The 17,182-nt window shown below is 42.8% G+C and overlaps 1 protein-coding gene across 2 annotated transcripts; it reads left to right on the forward strand.

The window, feature by feature from the left end:
* The first annotated feature begins 3,025 nt into the window (after positions 1–3,025).
* ACP6 (acid phosphatase 6, lysophosphatidic) lies at positions 3,026–17,149 on the forward strand. 2 transcript variants are annotated; one of them, XM_089512223.1, is made up of 10 exons: positions 3,026–3,443; positions 6,528–6,656; positions 6,747–6,877; positions 7,944–8,023; positions 11,391–11,478; positions 12,742–12,874; positions 13,982–14,082; positions 14,187–14,282; positions 15,168–15,327; positions 15,651–17,149. In XM_089512223.1, exons 1-10 carry the CDS (start codon positions 3,240–3,242, stop codon positions 15,777–15,779), a joined length of 1,251 nt encoding a protein of 416 aa, XP_089368349.1. In that variant the 5' UTR covers positions 3,026–3,239; the 3' UTR covers positions 15,780–17,149. The 2 variants fall into 2 exon arrangements, with proteins under 2 accessions (XP_089368349.1, XP_089368350.1); XM_089512224.1 differs by having other exon boundaries at positions 15,168–15,322.
* The last annotated feature ends 33 nt before the right edge of the window (positions 17,150–17,182 follow it).

Consider the following 17,182-nt stretch of genomic DNA (forward strand, 5'->3'; position numbering starts at 1 on the left):
TGTACTTGATGGTTCATGAGGCCCCTTCCAACTTGATGATTCTATGCATATGCATTTTTTGAAATTCTTATACAGTATAAGGATGGGAATCATGTGGCCCTCGAGATACTGTTTGACTGCAATTCCCAGCATTTCTCACCATTGTCAGTGCTGAGACTTGCAGTCCAACAGCATCTGGAAGCATCTGTGATCCTCATTGCTGGGATAAAGAGGTGAAACACATAATACAAAAACACCACAGGAACCTCTGGTCAGTGCTTTCTGCAGAGGGACAAGAACAGCATTCTAAGACAGGACTGGCTCAAACTACTTTGTTGCTTGAGGCAAAGGGTAAAATGTCACACACACACACACACGTACAGAAGCTGACCAGTGATGACAATGGCTACAGGAAAGCATCTGCCAGCAGTAAGATTGCCAGAATGAAAACTGGAGTAGGTTCCTATGCTTTTAATGGTTGATTAGAATAGGGGATTCTAGGTGTTGCTTGTTACTTAGTTGGGTAACAAGCAACACATCATAAAACTTCCGCTTCTACATAACCATTAAAGGTATGAGAACTCTCACATCCTACAATATTTCAGAGTTGAAAACTGTAAGGCATGTGTGGCCAAGCAACATCAGAATATGGTCAAGATGATAAAAAATATTAATGAGGAAGAACAGACAAGGTAGGAGAGGCTGCAACAGTTTGCTTTTGCAGGAGCTTACTGGGAAGGGCAAGATTCCGCTCCCTCCTCTCCCCTTCCCCTTGCTGGTTTAACTAACTGCAAACTACTTTTGGACTCTGAACTCTAGACTTTTGAACTCTGAACTTTTAGACAACTAAGGAGCAGAACCTTTATACAACAAAGGAGCATACTCTAAAATGGGGGGGGGGGGTGTTCCTTTGGAAATCTGCTTAAAAATTCTGTTGACTAACCTGTAACATCCAAGGGTAGCTGTGTTGGCCGTTTAGCAAATCCAATCAATAATCCAGCAAACAGTGATACCTTTATTGGCCAGCCAATAAATACTGTGCATTTTGGTTGGTCACTAAAGGTATCACTGTTTGGTGGATTTTTGGCTGTAGTTCTACGTTCATTTATTTGGAAGTAAATCTCAATTTTAAAAGTTGGGTTTACTCTTTAAACCCAAAATTTAAAACTCGTGACAGGTTTGCCTTTGGGCTCTCATCATTCAAAAAACAATGTGAAAGCCCCACAATAACACAACTTGTTTCTTCCAGCCTCTGTTCCTGGGAAGAGAGGGGGGATTTTCAATCCTCCATTTCAACTTTCTATACAGGAAAAATTCCAAAATGTCCTCCATTTTGAGGATGACTAAGAAGCATGAATGTATATTTCTATGAGCGTTTTTAGCTTTTCTTTGGTCATGGCCTACATTTTTCTTGAATGTCAATACAGTCTGCAGTGCCTTGTCCTCCTTTACAGTTATTTGGACCTCTGGTCCAAAATGGAGGTGGCATTTGTGGAGTGGAAATGACAGGGATGAAGGAAGCCAAAAACTTTTTATATCACACTGAAGAGTGCTTCTCAATCTGGGGTGCTTGAGTTCACACCAAGCGATTATAGTGTTTCTTATTCCATTCTAACTGCTTTGGCTTCACCCTATTTCTGGCATTAGCAAGGAGGTTGGTGTACATGACCTCAAGGGTGCCTTCTCACTCTGCAGGTAGGTCCACAAGTCTGCAGAAAAGGGAGACAATGCCTCTCCTCAATGGTAGAGGATGCAAAGATATATCGCACGGGGCATATCCTATGCAGAAACAGGATTTAAAACAGGAAAATCCCACAAAAGCAGGATGGTTTTCACACAACGTCTTGCATTAATGTGCACAGAAAGTGGACAAATCATGCAAAAGCGGGATCGTTTTGATACAACGTTGGGAACATTGAGCACTCATCCGGCATTAACCCACACACAAAGTGGACAAAATCCTGAAAGTAAAAAGCGGTCAATTTTGTCCACTTTCTGTGAGGGTTATTTTCGCATTAATGCGCAATGCGCCTGATGAGTCTGAAAATGATCCCTCTTTTGCGGGATTTTCCCGGGATTTAAATCCCGTTTCTGCATGGGATTTAGGCACTTAGCCTCCCTTGTGAGAAACTCCATAGCCATCTTAGTGTGCAAAACCAGTTCACAAGGAGATCTTGTTGCACCTTCAGTCTAGGAGGAGTTCCAGAATGTCCTCCCATTGAAGCCTGACTAAGAAGCATGGATTTTAGATTTCTGCAAGTGTTTTTAGCTTGTCTTTGGCCATGTCCTCCATGTTTCCTGGAATGTCCTCCCTTTTGTGGTGCCCAGTCCTCCTTTGTGGTTCAGAGTGACCAGACCCATCTTCCTTTCCCAGGACGACATGTCCCCCACTTCAACCTTCTGTCCAACTTTCTGCCAAAATGTCTTCCATTTGGACCCTAAAAGTTTTCAATCCCTAGTAGTGTTTTGAGTGTTTCTGGGGTCATGTTCTCCCTTTTGCGGTGCCTGGTCCTCCTTTGTGGATCAGGGTGCCCAGGCACGTCCTCCTTTTCCCGGATCCGTCCTCCATCCCCGCCTTGCTGTCCAGGAGGAATACTAGAATGTCCTCCCTTTGGATCCTGACTGAAGAAGTCTGGATTTTAGATTCCTAGAGGAGGGTTTGGAGCTCATGGAAATTGGTAGACTTCTTCAGTCGACTTTCCCAGAGGCACTCGAAAAAGGCGACTGAAGTCTAGAGGAAAGCTCATGCTGCCAACTCCTCTCTTTCAGTCAGGCTGCGTCCACACTGCAGAAATATCATCCGGTTTGGCTCCCCTTAAACTGGCAAGGCTCAATGCTGTGCCATTCTGGGGAAAGGCTGCTTGTTGTGGCCCCAGAGCTTTGCATAACTGAGCTCTCTTTGCATAATAATGCCTCTTCTCTGCAGCCTCCCCCCCCCCATCATGCCATCTACGTCACTGAGAGAAAGGAGGGATTCCCCCTCCCTGGCTGCCCCGGTGCTCCCTGGGAGTTGTAGTCTTTGTGGGAGCCCTTGCCTGGAAGGCGACTGAGAAGGGAACCTCCTTTCCCAGCATCCCGCTTAGCCCTTACCTGGGAGGGGATTCCCACCTGGGCCATCCTTCATCCCTGGCCTTGGCGGGCTTTTCTCCCCCAGAGGAAGGGAGGCACTGCACTGGGGGAGGAGGAGGAGGGAGGTTCCCAGGGCGAGGCCAATAAAGCCAGGCCCCTCCCGCCTTGAAGGCTTTGGCCCAGGAGGAAGGATGGGGCTGTGGGCGCGGGTGGGGCTGCTGGGCGCCCTGGCCTACTGCATGCATCACCCCCAGCACCAGAAGGGGAAGGCGAAGGCGCTGCTGGCCCAGGGGCCCCCCAGGGCTGGCCAGGAGGCGCCCCAGCTCAGGCTGGTCCAGGTCCTCTTTCGCCACGGAGCCCGGACCCCGCTCAGACCCATCCCTGGGGCACAGCAGGTGAGCAGCAGCAGCAGCAGCAGCAGCAGCCAGGCCAGGCCGGCTTCTCCTCCATTCCAGCCTTCTGCCCAGGTGGCAAAAGAGTCCTCCATGTTGAGCCTGGCTAAGAAGTAGGGACTGACATGTTTAGGAAGAGGACCCAAGGGTCCTCCTTTTCCAGGATATGCCTTCTATGTGATCAAGTCCTAGGAGGAGAGAGAGGCAAAGGCAAAGGTCCTCCATGTTGAGCCTGGCTGAGAAGCAGGAAGTGGCATCTCTTCTCAGCTTCACCCTCCCTTTCCAAGACATTTCAGCCTTCTGTCCATTTGGAGCCTGGCTAAGAGGCAGGGACTGACTCTTCTCTGAGGGGTCCTCCGTTTCAGACTTCTGTCCAGGAGGAGTGGCAAGAAAGTCCTCCATGCTGAGCTTGGTTGAGAAGCTGGAACTTGCATCCCTTTCAGGTTCACCAGGAGCCCTCCTTTTCCAGGTCATTTCAGCCTTCTGTCCAGGAAGAGTGTTGCAACTTCCTCCCTGTTGAGCCTGGCTGAGAAGCGGGAATTGGCATCCCTATCAGGGTGACCACAAGTCCTCCTTTCCCAAGACAGTTCAGCCTTCCGTCCAGGAGAAATTCCAAAATGTCCAACATTTTGAGCATCACTAAGAAGCATGAAGTGACATTTCTAGAGTCAGCCCTCCATGTCCACGGATTTTTTAATCCACAGATTCAAGTTAAGGGGGGGGGGATGAGAGGAACAGGTTTTTTGAATTCCCTGTGCTAACAGGTTAATACAGCTTTGTATTAGGGCTATAGTTTTCCAGATGAGCTGAAAACCATGTGGGATAGTAGAAGAAAACTGAAGATATTTGAAGAGGAAAGATAACTGAAGTTGCATTCCTAAACGGACTTACCTGGAAATAAGCCCACTGAAATGGTTGGGACCTATTTCTGAGTAGACACATACAGGGTTGCATTTTGTGTTTACTTGCCCTCCAGTGTTGGTACAGGCCTAGTCAAAACTGGATTGCGTGGACTGAAATGTAAAGGAGCCAGAGGGCTGCTTTGTTCATGTATGGGTAACCTAACGTTACACAATTCAAAGTGTGCTAATGCCACACCTTCCTACAGCAAGTCTATTATTTCTCCTCCCGGGTGGCCACCTGCAAATGTTTGGGAATGCAGAAGCGGACATATGTAGTGGATGTTTAGTTAAGAGAATGTAAACTGTTGCACCCTGGGTGATCAGTGCTATTGTTGCAACTCAATGACTACAGCGCGCATTGGCAGGATCTTGCATCCTACATTGAGCCTCACCACTCTGTGCAGCGACAAACCAGCAAAAAGTTTAGGAAGGCTATTTTTTTTGAACTACAGTTCCCAGGATTATGGAACTGAAGTCCAACAAATAACTTCCAAGCTTTGGACCATCATAGGTTGTGCCTTTTCCCAGGAGCATTTTCCTCATTCCTAGTTGTGTGGTACATTACCCACTCTACTTTTAATTTCAAGGAAACCATGTGGGGAAAAAAATCATCTGTAATAGTGCCATACAACTTTATATCCAGTTACAAGACATAACCAATTACTATGCATCACAGACAACTAATAGCAGGGCTATAGACTGATTCTTTCTCTCTCTCTGTGGATGCATACACACATTCGATAGTACAATGTTTGGTCAGGGTAGGAGAGAGTTTGAGACTGCATTGGCAGATGTGGAAATTGTTCATGGCCTAAATCCAAGAGCTAGTCCTAACTAGCACAAATCCATTGTATTAAGTGCTGAATAATAAGTGTCGACTTACCCAAATCCCCTTTGATTCAATAGATCAACTCTAGTTTGGACAGCCAAATAGAGTTAGGCCCATATGATTTCCTTTCAGTTTGTCATCAGGGTTGAACCAGATGGTTTTATTCACTAGATCCATATCTTCATGCAGGATGTTTTTATCTTGGGTTCTAAATGACAAGTGGATGGAGGAGTCATTTGTGATGACTGCAGAGTGGGAGAAGGCCAATGTCATGGACTTTAACAGATTAAATGGAAGGAAATGCATGTGTGTTTCTAAAGGGAGTGAGAACTATCTTTATGTTTCTGAGCACAGGAAGTGTGATTATATAACTTGCTCTCTGCACCTGGAAGTCCAAGGAAGTAGCCTTGGGCCATTAATGGCAAATACGTGTTCAAGTATCAACATGGAGATTCCGAACATTTCAGAGAAGTGGAAAATTCACCTTTCCATGTTAACAGTGGCGCATTACAGATGGGCCTAAGAGGCGCCATCCCTGCGCCGCGATTACGTGCGAGAGGCGGCGCTTCCGGACGCGCCTTGCCCCTCGCGCGTAACCGATACGTCAAGATAGCGGCGCCCTATACAGATGGGCACCGCCATCTTGACGTAGCGGACGCTCTGCGTCCACACGTCCCAACCCGGAAGAGACGTCGCGAGTGCGCGCTTTGGCATTTGCGACGTCTCTTCCGGGTTGCCGGAAGGAGCGCGATTTTCGCGCTCCTTTTTTGCAGCGCGGAGGAGTTGCACGGTTTGGCTGCTGCAGCTCCTCCACGCTGCAACCGGCAGTGGCCTGAGACCGCCCCTTTTGGGCGGTCTGTAACGGGCCAGTGTTTATTTTCCAGTATTTTCAGTAGAGGCAAAGGGGATGCGAGAACTAAGGAGTATATTTGTGACTTTGAAGCTTCTGAGAGTTTCAGCTTATTTCTTTTTAGCTAGCCATGACTTGCTGTTTCTGGTAGCCACGCAAACCTCTTGCTGTTACATGTTTGCATATTTCAAGATGGAGTCCTGGTTTATAAGCTGAAACTTGGCACAGTCTTTTTGCTTAGTATCTTACCATCGCTCAACTTCAGTGTCAATGTTTCTTTAAGCCCACTGTAATAAAAGGAATTCTCCATAGGATCCAAGTGATGCTGTTGTTTTCACTCTCCATATATTATTGAGCTGTAACTCATTAGATGTGTTGCATGAGACTGTTACGAACTGTAGTCCATTAACAAGTAGAAGGTTAATATGCTGCTGCTTTTTTCGTAGTTGTTAGAAACCTTTCTAGTCTCTAATGAAGATTTCCCCCTATCCCTGTTGTCGGAATAGGCAGAATGGAGCCCTGCCCTCCTGGAGACTCCTGCTGAAACAGAGTTTGACTACACAGTAACTGATCTTACTGGTGGCCCAAAACCTTATTCTCCTTACGAAGAAAACTACCGAAAAATTACAATGAAGGTGAGACAAATGTATTTGTCTTCCAAAATGTGGTCCTTGTCTTTCTCCTTTCAAGAATCTTAAAAAATCGTATTCTCCCTCTTTTCCCAGGGTGGTGTGTTTGCAGGGCAGCTCACAAAAGTAGGCATGCAGCAGATGTTTGCACTGGGGGAACGGCTAAGGAGACGTTACATCAAGGAGATCAGCTTCCTCTCACCAGTATTCATACCATCTGAGGTCTTGTGAGTTTCTTAATGGTACCAGTTTCCTTTCTAACAGCTTTGAGCTTTTTTTCTGCTGTTAGCTCTTGCTGCCAAGCACATTATCATCAATGGACTTTCTGCCAGGTCCTATTTTCATTATTCTCCTCCATGGCCAGCCAAAAATTTGAGTTCCCTAGGTGCTGTAAAATATTTAGAAATACAAAATGTAAACAATAAAGCAATTAGTGGATGCAGTGGATAATAAAACAAGGAAAGAGTTAAAAGCACTGTTGTATATGGCCCGTTACAGACGGGCATAATAGTACGGACTCAGTCCGTACTAGGGTTAGAAAGGGGCATCACTTCCGGATACTCCAACCCTAGTACGGACCGAGTCTGTACAAAATGGCAGCGCCCGTTCCACACGGGGGCCGCCATCTTTACGTAGCGGACATGCTGCGTCCGCACGTTGCACAGCAGATAGGACTCCGCGAGTGTGCCCTTGGTGCCTCGTGGCATCATAGCCGTGATGCATAGAGAAGCGCCATTTTGGCGCTTCTTTTTAGCTGCACCGGGAAGCCTTGCGGTTTGGCCGCTGGGGCTTCTTGGTGCAGCTAATGACGGCGCAGGCAGAGCGCCCCTTTTCGGCACTCTGTAACGCGCCAAAGTAACCAAATAAAACCAGCAGCTGAATAAAACGATCTAGAATTATTGAAAATAGTGGTTCTTAAAATGCCCAGGGTAAGTGAAAAGGCCTTGTCTGGTACTGAAGAGGCTATAGTCCAGACCAGCTTCTCTGAGAATAGCATTTCACAAATGAGGTTCCTCCACTGAAAAGGTCCTCTTTATTGTAGTGAACCAGAAGAAGACTTTGGGAGAGAACTTGAGAATACAGATGAGTAAATACAGAGAAGATCCAGAGTAGTTGGTCTACCGCATACATTACGTTTATAGACTTGTAGAGCTGGAGTGAGCCCCAATGGTTAGTCCAACCTCTGGCTGATATAGGAGACCACAGCTAAGGAAGCGACAAGAATGTAAGGTTGTACAATGAGCAGATGGCCATTTAACTGCTGCATTTCATTGGCTACCTTCTGTCTTTCAGTGTTCGATCCACTAATATTGTTCGGAATTTGGAGTCCACACGATGTTTACTGGCTGGGCTGTTCCAACAGCAGAAAGAAGGTTAGCAATAAAAGAGAGCATTTCACTGCTCCTTTCTTGATTCAGGCTCACATTGTCTCACATCTTTGTGCCACTATTCTTTTTGAGATCATGGGTACAAACCTTGAAATGTTGTTGAACTGCAGCTCCCAGCATTCCTCATCATAGCCTATGCTGGCTAGAGCTGTGTAAATTACAGTCCCACATTGTCTACAGAGCTGTTAAAGTAGTCCTCCTCCTATTCAACCCTTGTTGTTAACTGTCATCAAGTTGCCTTCAGTAGTAACCCCATGAATGAGAGATCTCCAAATCACCTTTCATCAACAGCCCCGCTCAGGTCTTTCAGACTCAGGGCTGTAGCTTCCTTGACTTGAATCTGTCCATTTGGAATGCAGTCTATTTCTTTTCCTACTGCCTTCTACCTTACCGAGCTTTATTCTCATTTCTAGTGAGTGATCTATTCTCATGATATGGCCAAAACACAACAGTCTCATTCAGTCATCTTGCTTCTAGGGAGTTTGATTTTTCTATTTATTTTGTGTTTGTGATGAACGAACTTGGCCTCACAAAATTAAATTAGTCTCTTTTCTGTTCTAATGAGTCATGTCTTCACATGATATGACCATAATACAACAGTCTTAATTTAGTTAGTTCTGTCTGTTGCATATCCTAATGCATTCCCTAAGGTGTATCAGGGTAGGTACATTTGGTGGGTCTGGAAGCCAGTGTCATACCCCAAGCCAACAGGGACCACATGCTCTCTCAGCAGCAGCAGTAGTTTTAAGTAGCCTTAATCTGCTTTAAAACAAGTATACTTCCTGCACACATTGTTTTAGAAGAAACATTGATCATGCAGCTGCTGCCAAATTGCCCGTAGACGTGGATGGCAAAAACAAGTGGGGAGGGGACTGAATAGGACCACTTTGATGTCATCCACCCCTGGGCAACACCAATGTGTAGAAAAAGCTATTTTACATGGAAATCATGACTTTCTGTGAAGTGCTTGGTCCTCATGAGAAGAAGCTGTAGCCATAAACAGGCATGTATTTAGATTTTGCCTGTTAATCATGAATGGGCTCCCGTCCTCTCTACTGGAGATTGTCTTTCTTTGACACATATATAAAACTCCTAGTTTCAAAGATGGGCAATGAGAAAAAGTCTACTTCTTTTCCTACTGCCTTCTACCTTACCAAAGACTGAAGAAGCAAATGTCCCTCTAGTGATTACTCACTTGGCTTCTGCATGTACACAGAGGAATTCTTGGAAATTTCTGGATAGGTGTGCTCAACACATGGCACCTCCATTTGGTCCAGGTGTTAATAGCATGGCAGATGGAGATGACAATTTACAGCAGCTTTCTGCAACTTGTTCCTCTTGATATTTTCAACTATATCTCCCATAGCCCTTGCTAAACATAACCAGTGGTGAGAGATAATGGGAATTAAAGTCCAAAACATTTGGTTAAAGAAGGCTGATGTACAGACAAAACAATGGACTTCAAAAGGGACTGATCCTCTGCCTTGTCTGTTGAATGTTCTCTCCCAGCATTGGCCCAAATCAGGCAAAAAGAATGAGATTTTCCAGTTATTGGACTGCAATTCCAGTCACTCATCAGCTACGACTTATGTGAGTTGCAGTATAAAAACATCTGAGGTGCTGCATGCTTTTCAGCTCTGTATGAGGCCAGGTAATTTGCTATGGCTTCATGAAGTATGGGCAATGGAAGCAGGTAGCCATCCACCTTTTCACTCAGACTGAACAAACTGTCCCAACTGTTAACTTGCCCAACCCACACTGTATGTTACTTCACTCAACTCTCAAACAAAGCAGAGGACTGGTAACACCCAATGAAAGGGATAATTATTTTGTTATTCTTGCAACTGTGTTAAATGCTTACTGTTTGCTTACTACTAGCCTTATTGCAAGAATAACATCAACCTTTTCGACATCCTGAAATTTTGTCTCTCCTCTACACCACTAAACTTTCATAGGCACCTAGCTGATGTTTCAAAAGACTCAAAGGGGAAGTAAATGCAGTATTCACAAAGTGAAAGAGGACAGCAAAGGAAAAGGAAGGGATATAATTTAGCTATCAGTCATGAGGAGACAGTTCAGAATGGATCTACCATTGTGTTGGTCAGAAAGTGAGTAGGAAGGTAGTATCCGTACAACTGAGAGATGGGTAACTTCCAGAGGTCCAGGGGTTTTATGTGCCTCTTGAGTTGGCCTAGGGTCTGTGTGCTGCTGTAGAGGCCTCTTCACACACTCCTAAATAGTTTAACTTAAAAAGGTTCTGGGTACTCTAGAGTAATTTCACCACATTTTTGCCCTAATTTGTTTTAGGCTGGGGAGGGAGTCATTCCCATTTTTGGAAAACAAGCTCCCCCTGAACTTAAAACAGGTCTTGTTCTTGTTGCTTGTATTCAAGTCATTCCCTACTTATGGAAACCCTAATGAGTGGGTTTTCTTGCAAAGATTTGTTCAGGGGAGGTTTGCAATTAAAACAGGTCTGCAGAGTTCAAAACGTGGTGAAATCCCTTGTTTTTTAGTGGACACAAAGGGTCAGTTTAAGAGAAAGGAGTGAGGGATGTCACATGAGGTGTGCCGTCTGCACTAAGCAATGATGCAGATTGCCCACCTTTGCCTTTAAACATTTACTACCACAAAATCCAGAGGTGGGATTTTCAAGAAACCAGGAACAATTAAACATCAAGTGAAACTGGTATAAATGTATGCTGTTGAGATTAAGATGCTTGTATGTGCATAAACTGCTATCAAGGAGTTTGCACAGAACCACAGTTCCCTACAGAAGCTGGTGCTACTTTGCCTCAGTTTATAAAACTTAATTATTAGGAAACTACTGGAAAAGGCAGACTCCTCCAGGCTTAACAACCATTCCATAAACCCAAGTATTTATAATGATGGTTGTTGTTGCTAACTGTTTTGATTAGAATAATAGCATGCTGTGGTGCAAACTAATTTATAAGAGAATCATATAAGTCATTATATGTAAGAGCCAAATATATCACCAGCAAGTATTCGAAGGCATGTGTTAATAAGTGGTATACTTTACTTGGCATTTAACACAGTGGGCCTTTGCCTTATTAGTTTGTAGGCATGATTTAATGTTGGCTGGGAGCAGAAATGTAATTGGAGTAGAGACTTGTATGCTTTCAAGTGCGAAGGAAGTTTCCCTAATGAGTTTTGCAGAAATGATGGTGGAGATAGGTAGGAGGTTGTCCTAACACCTAAAATCCAGTATGTGGCTCTAACATTATAAATTATTTAAAATTGGTATGAAGTGCAAGGTGTGTTAGAACTAATTCTAACATCTGAAGGTTTAGAACAGTAATTCTGAGTTTATTAGATGTTTTTGTCTGTCAACCAGGACCTATTACCATAGTTACAGATGAAGCAGAGTCAGAAATCCTTTATCCCAATCCAGTGAACTGCCAGCGATTGAAACATATGAACCGGTAAGATGCCATTATACAGATGAAAAGTGCAGTAGCATGTTAGGACTGAATTCATACAAGCTTTCAAAACATACTGCATCTGCTAGGAATACCTAATCCAGTTGTATTTTAGTAAATTGATACTTGTTTGCTCAGCAAAAATATTTGGGATAAAAATGGGAAAGGCAAATAATTTGGTGAACCATTACACCAGTGCCCAGACAGTTCAGAAAAGGAAAGTTATCACCTTGAATGAAGAGTTCATGAGGCAGAGCCCATACAAGTCTTCCAAAATAATACTCCTAAACTTCTGTAAGAATTAAATTTACAGGATTTTTTTTTTAGCTTTGAGCTAAATTAGAGATTCTGCCAAATAGCAGTGGACTGTTGTAACAACAGATTAATGACTTTTTTACTGAAAGATTGGCCCCATACAGACAGGCCAAAATAAAGCTGCTTCGGGACACTTTGAAGGTATGCTGTTTAAATGCTGCATGCGTCCTAAGAATCCAGAAGCCACACCAAAGCCACAATCTAGTCCTAAGAACTGGAGCACAGCTTTGGCACAGCTTCCGGACTCTTAGGACGCATGCAACATTTAAACAGCATACCTTCAAAGTGTCCTGAAGCAGCAGGCAGTCTGTATGGGGCCATTCTTTTCTAAGTTGAGACCCTTGTGTGTGTGTGTGTGGGGGGGGGGGGGGAATGTTGCACCTTTTTCTGAATTTTATCGTGTCCAAGTTGGAATCTTTCACTCCTAAACCCATGTCACACCTGTACATTGGAAATAAACATAAAATATTATAAAACACTGTGTTAAATACTATTTACTTATTTATATCAATCGCAACAAAAAGCAGTAAAAATGATGACTTGCTTGTGTAAACAGGTAAACTTTCAGCAAGTGATTGAAGAGAAACAAGTTTCTTATAACATCCCAAGAAAGGGAGTTACTTCTGTCATTGAGAAGGCCTGCTTTGGTTTCTATGCTAGATGGGATTCTTTTGGTTGTGGAGCAGTCAAGGTCTTCCTTATTGAAGATCTCTGTGGCTGACCTGGCACATATGGGGAAGGCATGTTGTTTGTATCTTCCTTGCAAGATATTTATTGCTTTGTTAATAACAACATCCTGAATGTGGCATGATAACTAATAGGCAGTCAGGGCCCTAGACTGCTTTCCATCACTGCAAGGTCCAAGCACATAAGCTCACATATCTAATAAAAATTGTTTTTCCCAGGACAACTTTCAAACAGTAACTTGAAGCATTTGGTTTTCCTTGACAGAGAGGGGTTAGCCAGAGCACACTCTCAGCCAGGCATCTCTGAGGATCTGAACACCATTAAAGAGAAAATGGGCATTGGCAATGAAAAAGCTGTGGATTTTTTTCTCCTCTTTGACAACATCTTTGCAGAACAGGTATGCTGTGCCTTCATAAAAAGAGTTTGCTTTCTTTACTTACCTAAGGAGTATGCAAAAGCCTGTGAGAGAAGCTGCCCCAAAAGCAGTAGCATCAGGCAACAGCATAATGGCAGGATGAGATCAAGGGAAAATCTGGTAAATGAGGGAATGACCTGTCTTCAAATGCCTCATATTCTTTTGCAAGGCTTTAGTCTAATGTTTTAATCTTCACATGCAACAATAACTAATTTTTCAGTTTATATTATCACATTTGTTTACATTCATCTTTCCATTCTTCAGTAGATCTCATATGTAATATCTTTCCCATTGCCATTTACCCTTGTGGTATTAAAAACATTATTCCCTCAGTCCACATGGCTCTTCTGTATAGTTGTTACCTGTGCAATATATGACCAAATTCCACAGAAACAGTTCTATGCAACAGTTAATATGCAACAAGCCAAGTTCTGCAGTTTATAAGTTTCTCTGCTTTCATGTCCCCCCAAGCTACTGGATGTATTTCTCCACACAGAGGGAAGTAGGGTGTTGACCAGACCCAAAGGTGGCTCCATCAGCCTGCAAATTCAGCCTAAAATACACCAACCACTTTTTTGGGCTGTGGTTTGCAGTGGAGTATCATCAGTGGTGGGTAAGCTGTCTTTCAATGAAGTTTCTCTGCCATTATTGACATTCTCTTTGAGGACCTTCAGAGAACCAAAGATTTCCTCCAGCATAATTTACCAACCACTGTTGCAATTCACAGTATACTGGACCTGTATAGGTTATACCCCCATGCTGATATTTTTTCTTTCTTTTAGGAAACCACATCAAATTGTCTTCTTGCCATTTCTAAGCAGATTCTTCACACATCCTCTACTGCTGTTCTGTCTCAATCTGTGTTTAACAACACAAACAATTCCCTTAACACAGAGGTGGGGAATCCAGACATTTTAGGCTGCAATTCTCATGAGCTCTAAAAATTGTCTTAGCTGTCAAGGAGGTTCTAGGCCAAAATATCTAGGTCTTCCTCCTCTAACACCACTTGATTAAAGCCTGCTTTTTGGGCTCTTGTCTGTTTTCAATACCTTCTTTACAGAGTTTTTTACTCACACTATATTGTTTCAGGCACATGATCTACCAAGCTGCCCTGTTTTGAAAAGTTTTCTGCAAATGGTTGAACAGAGGGCTGTGGACCTGCTCCTTTATATCACAAAACAAAATTTAAGGTGAGCAGCCTCAGGCCTGATGAGAAGCAAGTGGGAAGAATATTGCAGTTTATTAAATTAATGCTTTTAATGAAAGAATATCCGATTCTTTTTCTCCCCTACAGGGAGACTCTTCAAATGTCTGTTGGTCTTCTTCTCAACGCAATAGAGGAGAATATTAAGGATGCAATAGATCCCCCTTCTCCAGAGATCAAGGCCAGGTACAAAGGCTGTTGCTCTCTATTTCTTCTTCTCTTGCAGCCTCTTGTGCAGATTCCAAGAATGCTGTAAGCATAGTTCATCCTACTGAGCACAACAAACTGGCACAAATTCCATACTAAAAATCACAGAAAGGAGAAACCGGCCAGGCCGAGCCTGAGAGTAAAATCATTTGGGGTAGCATGTTAAACCACTTTAAAAATAATAAATGCTGAGTAGTTACTAGAAAACCATGATAATTCTTAATATTTTATATTCAAATATGATAGCCATCTTGGGTAAACCAATGGCCTATATAGTTCCACTATTTTGTTTCACACTGAAGTTCACAAGGAAAATAGGAGCATTTGTATTTCTCAGCTACTTGAATTCAGGGGGATACTGGCTCAGATATTGAGAATAGCCTTACTAGCCATGAATTGATCTAATTCCCATTTAAAAGTGTCCAAATTGGTGTCCCTTGCTAGAACTTAATTCTGTAGTTTTATGATGTGGTGTGAAGGAACATTTCCTTTATTCCAACAGAAAGCAAAACTCCTCTCAACATGATAACATATGCTGTCATGTCCTTAAGAGATTTCTAAATTGGATTCTTTGCTGGATAAAGCCCACTTGTAAACAGGATAGCTTTAGCTCAGAATATTTTTGAATGCAGATTATACAGGTTTCAGATAACCAATGACAATGAGGCATTTTTATGCAAAATCCAGAGAAGACACTCAATTCCATTTGAAGCAATTTTGATTTGTTGAAACCTGTCTGTAAGATATTATCAGAAGTAATAATTCTATGTAAATAGAAAATGTAGCTGAGAGAAATCACTTACACAGTTGATGTTTGTCAGCAGCTAACTTACAACTGAATTATAGTCTTTGGTGTTCCCTTAGGAAACTCATTCTGTATGCTGTCCATGATGTCACCATCTTTCCATTGCTGCTATCTCTGGGTGTCTTTAATTCTAAGTGGCCTCCATATGCTGCAGATGTAACTCTGGAGCTGTACCAGCAGTCCAAGGATTGGTTTATACGTCTGACCTATAATGGTGAGGTATGGATTGGCGTGACATTGGGCAGACATTGATGGCTGCTTCATCTGAACACTAGGCAATACAACATCAAGCAGTTACTGAGGATGACACATGGGATGTTTAGCTACCTGCTTCAGGTTATCTTTCCTTGCCACTGGTCTTTCAAAGCAACTTCATTTCCTTTGGAGACACTGCTGGCAAGCCTTTGCCTCTCCAAATATTGGTGAACTCAAATCCCATGAGCATGGCCCAGAATTAAGATATAGTTCATTAATATCTGGATCAGGGTGATTTAGTAATACCTAGCATGTGATGATATTGGGTATTTTGGTTTTTCTTGCAGGAACTGGTTCCACAAGGATGCAGAGCTGGTCTCTGTCCGCTAGAGGACTTTCTGAATGCTGTTTCGAACTACGCTGTGAAGCCAGAGAAATATAAAATGCTTTGCTCCCAGAAACAGATGACTAGTTAAGCAGAATACTTAAATAAGTTGTTATAACTTCCTCTTTCAAAACACCAAAAGCAAAGCATTAGTCACTTGTGGTTTAACTTGACAGTTGGAGTAATGGCATATTAACTAATTAGCTTACCTCAGTACTGCCCCGTTTTGGAAACAAGTAGCAGAATGAAAATACATGCCACATATTACATTTCTGGCCACAAGAATTGACAGTGGTTAGCCAGAACGTAGTAGTTACTGCACCCCACAATTCTCTTTGCACAAAGAGCACTATATGTAATGTATCCTACACCTGCCACTTGCCTTGGTTTTTCTTTTCTACTTTCCCCTGACACGCATGACCTTCAGCAGTTTTAAATCTTTTACAGGCCTTGATTTGTGGAATCCCTTTTCTAGTATTTATCACATTGATACAGGAAATTACATTTCCAGCATATTTTGGTATAAACATAGGCACTAAGCACTCTTCCACATTTAACTATTTTGGTTCCAGAGTTGCTTTGTAGCCATGCTCCTGTTTAGCTTACAGAAGACTAAGTCTCTTACCCTGAACCTTCTAGAAGCCACCTTACTGGGGCAGAGGGTCAGTCTACACTGCTGTAATAGCATTAAGAAAATAGCTTTAATTATTGATTCTGGTACGCTAAGGATGACTTTATAATAGTTCTGTGAGCCTGGAAATATATAACCAGATGCAACCATGTTAAAGAAATAGCTGTGAACATTTGTCAGTGATAAGGCCAGATTAGAGCAGCAGATACTATTAACAAGTATTTTGCAAGATATGAATATTCATAGGGAATTCCAAATGGTTGCTACCTGCGACAACATTGTCAAGTTAAACATACTGACTCAAGCTTTGCTTTACACTGTGTGGGGTTATATGTAGCATTTTCACACTGAGTGCCACAATCAACCTATATGCTACAACCACCTCTTTATCTAAAGGAGAATGATAGCATTAGTTTCTGCTGCCTTATGAGGTATCTATTCCCTTAGAAGGTGCTGTTAAGACTTCTGTTTTGTGTAGCAGGGGGACGATTTCTGAAGTGGTTTAAACTGAACAATTCTGTAAACACTGCACAGCACTGGAAGGGGAACTTTAAGAAAAAGCCAACTTAAGTTTACTGGAAGTTTAAGTCTGAAAACAATGGAAAGTGTTGAAGCACGTTAATCCAGAAGAGTAGGTTCTCACTGCTCTTCAGTTTTATCCTACTGCATGTAAACAGAAATTTGACCCACAGATACAGGAGCAGGAGAAATTGTAGCAGAACTGATCCCATGATTTCTCCTAGAAAATGGAAGCTAGGCACAGATTAATTGTAACAAAATGTTAAATAATGTTTGTACAATTCTTTGCAAATAAAGATTTTTAGCATCAACTGCCCCTGCAGAGAAACTTTCATAGAATGATG

This window comes from Sceloporus occidentalis, unplaced genomic scaffold, assembly GCF_023333645.1.
Source record: "Sceloporus occidentalis isolate IW3139 unplaced genomic scaffold, rSceOcc1.0.p SCAF_2, whole genome shotgun sequence".
Lineage (NCBI taxonomy): Eukaryota > Metazoa > Chordata > Lepidosauria > Squamata > Phrynosomatidae > Sceloporus > Sceloporus occidentalis.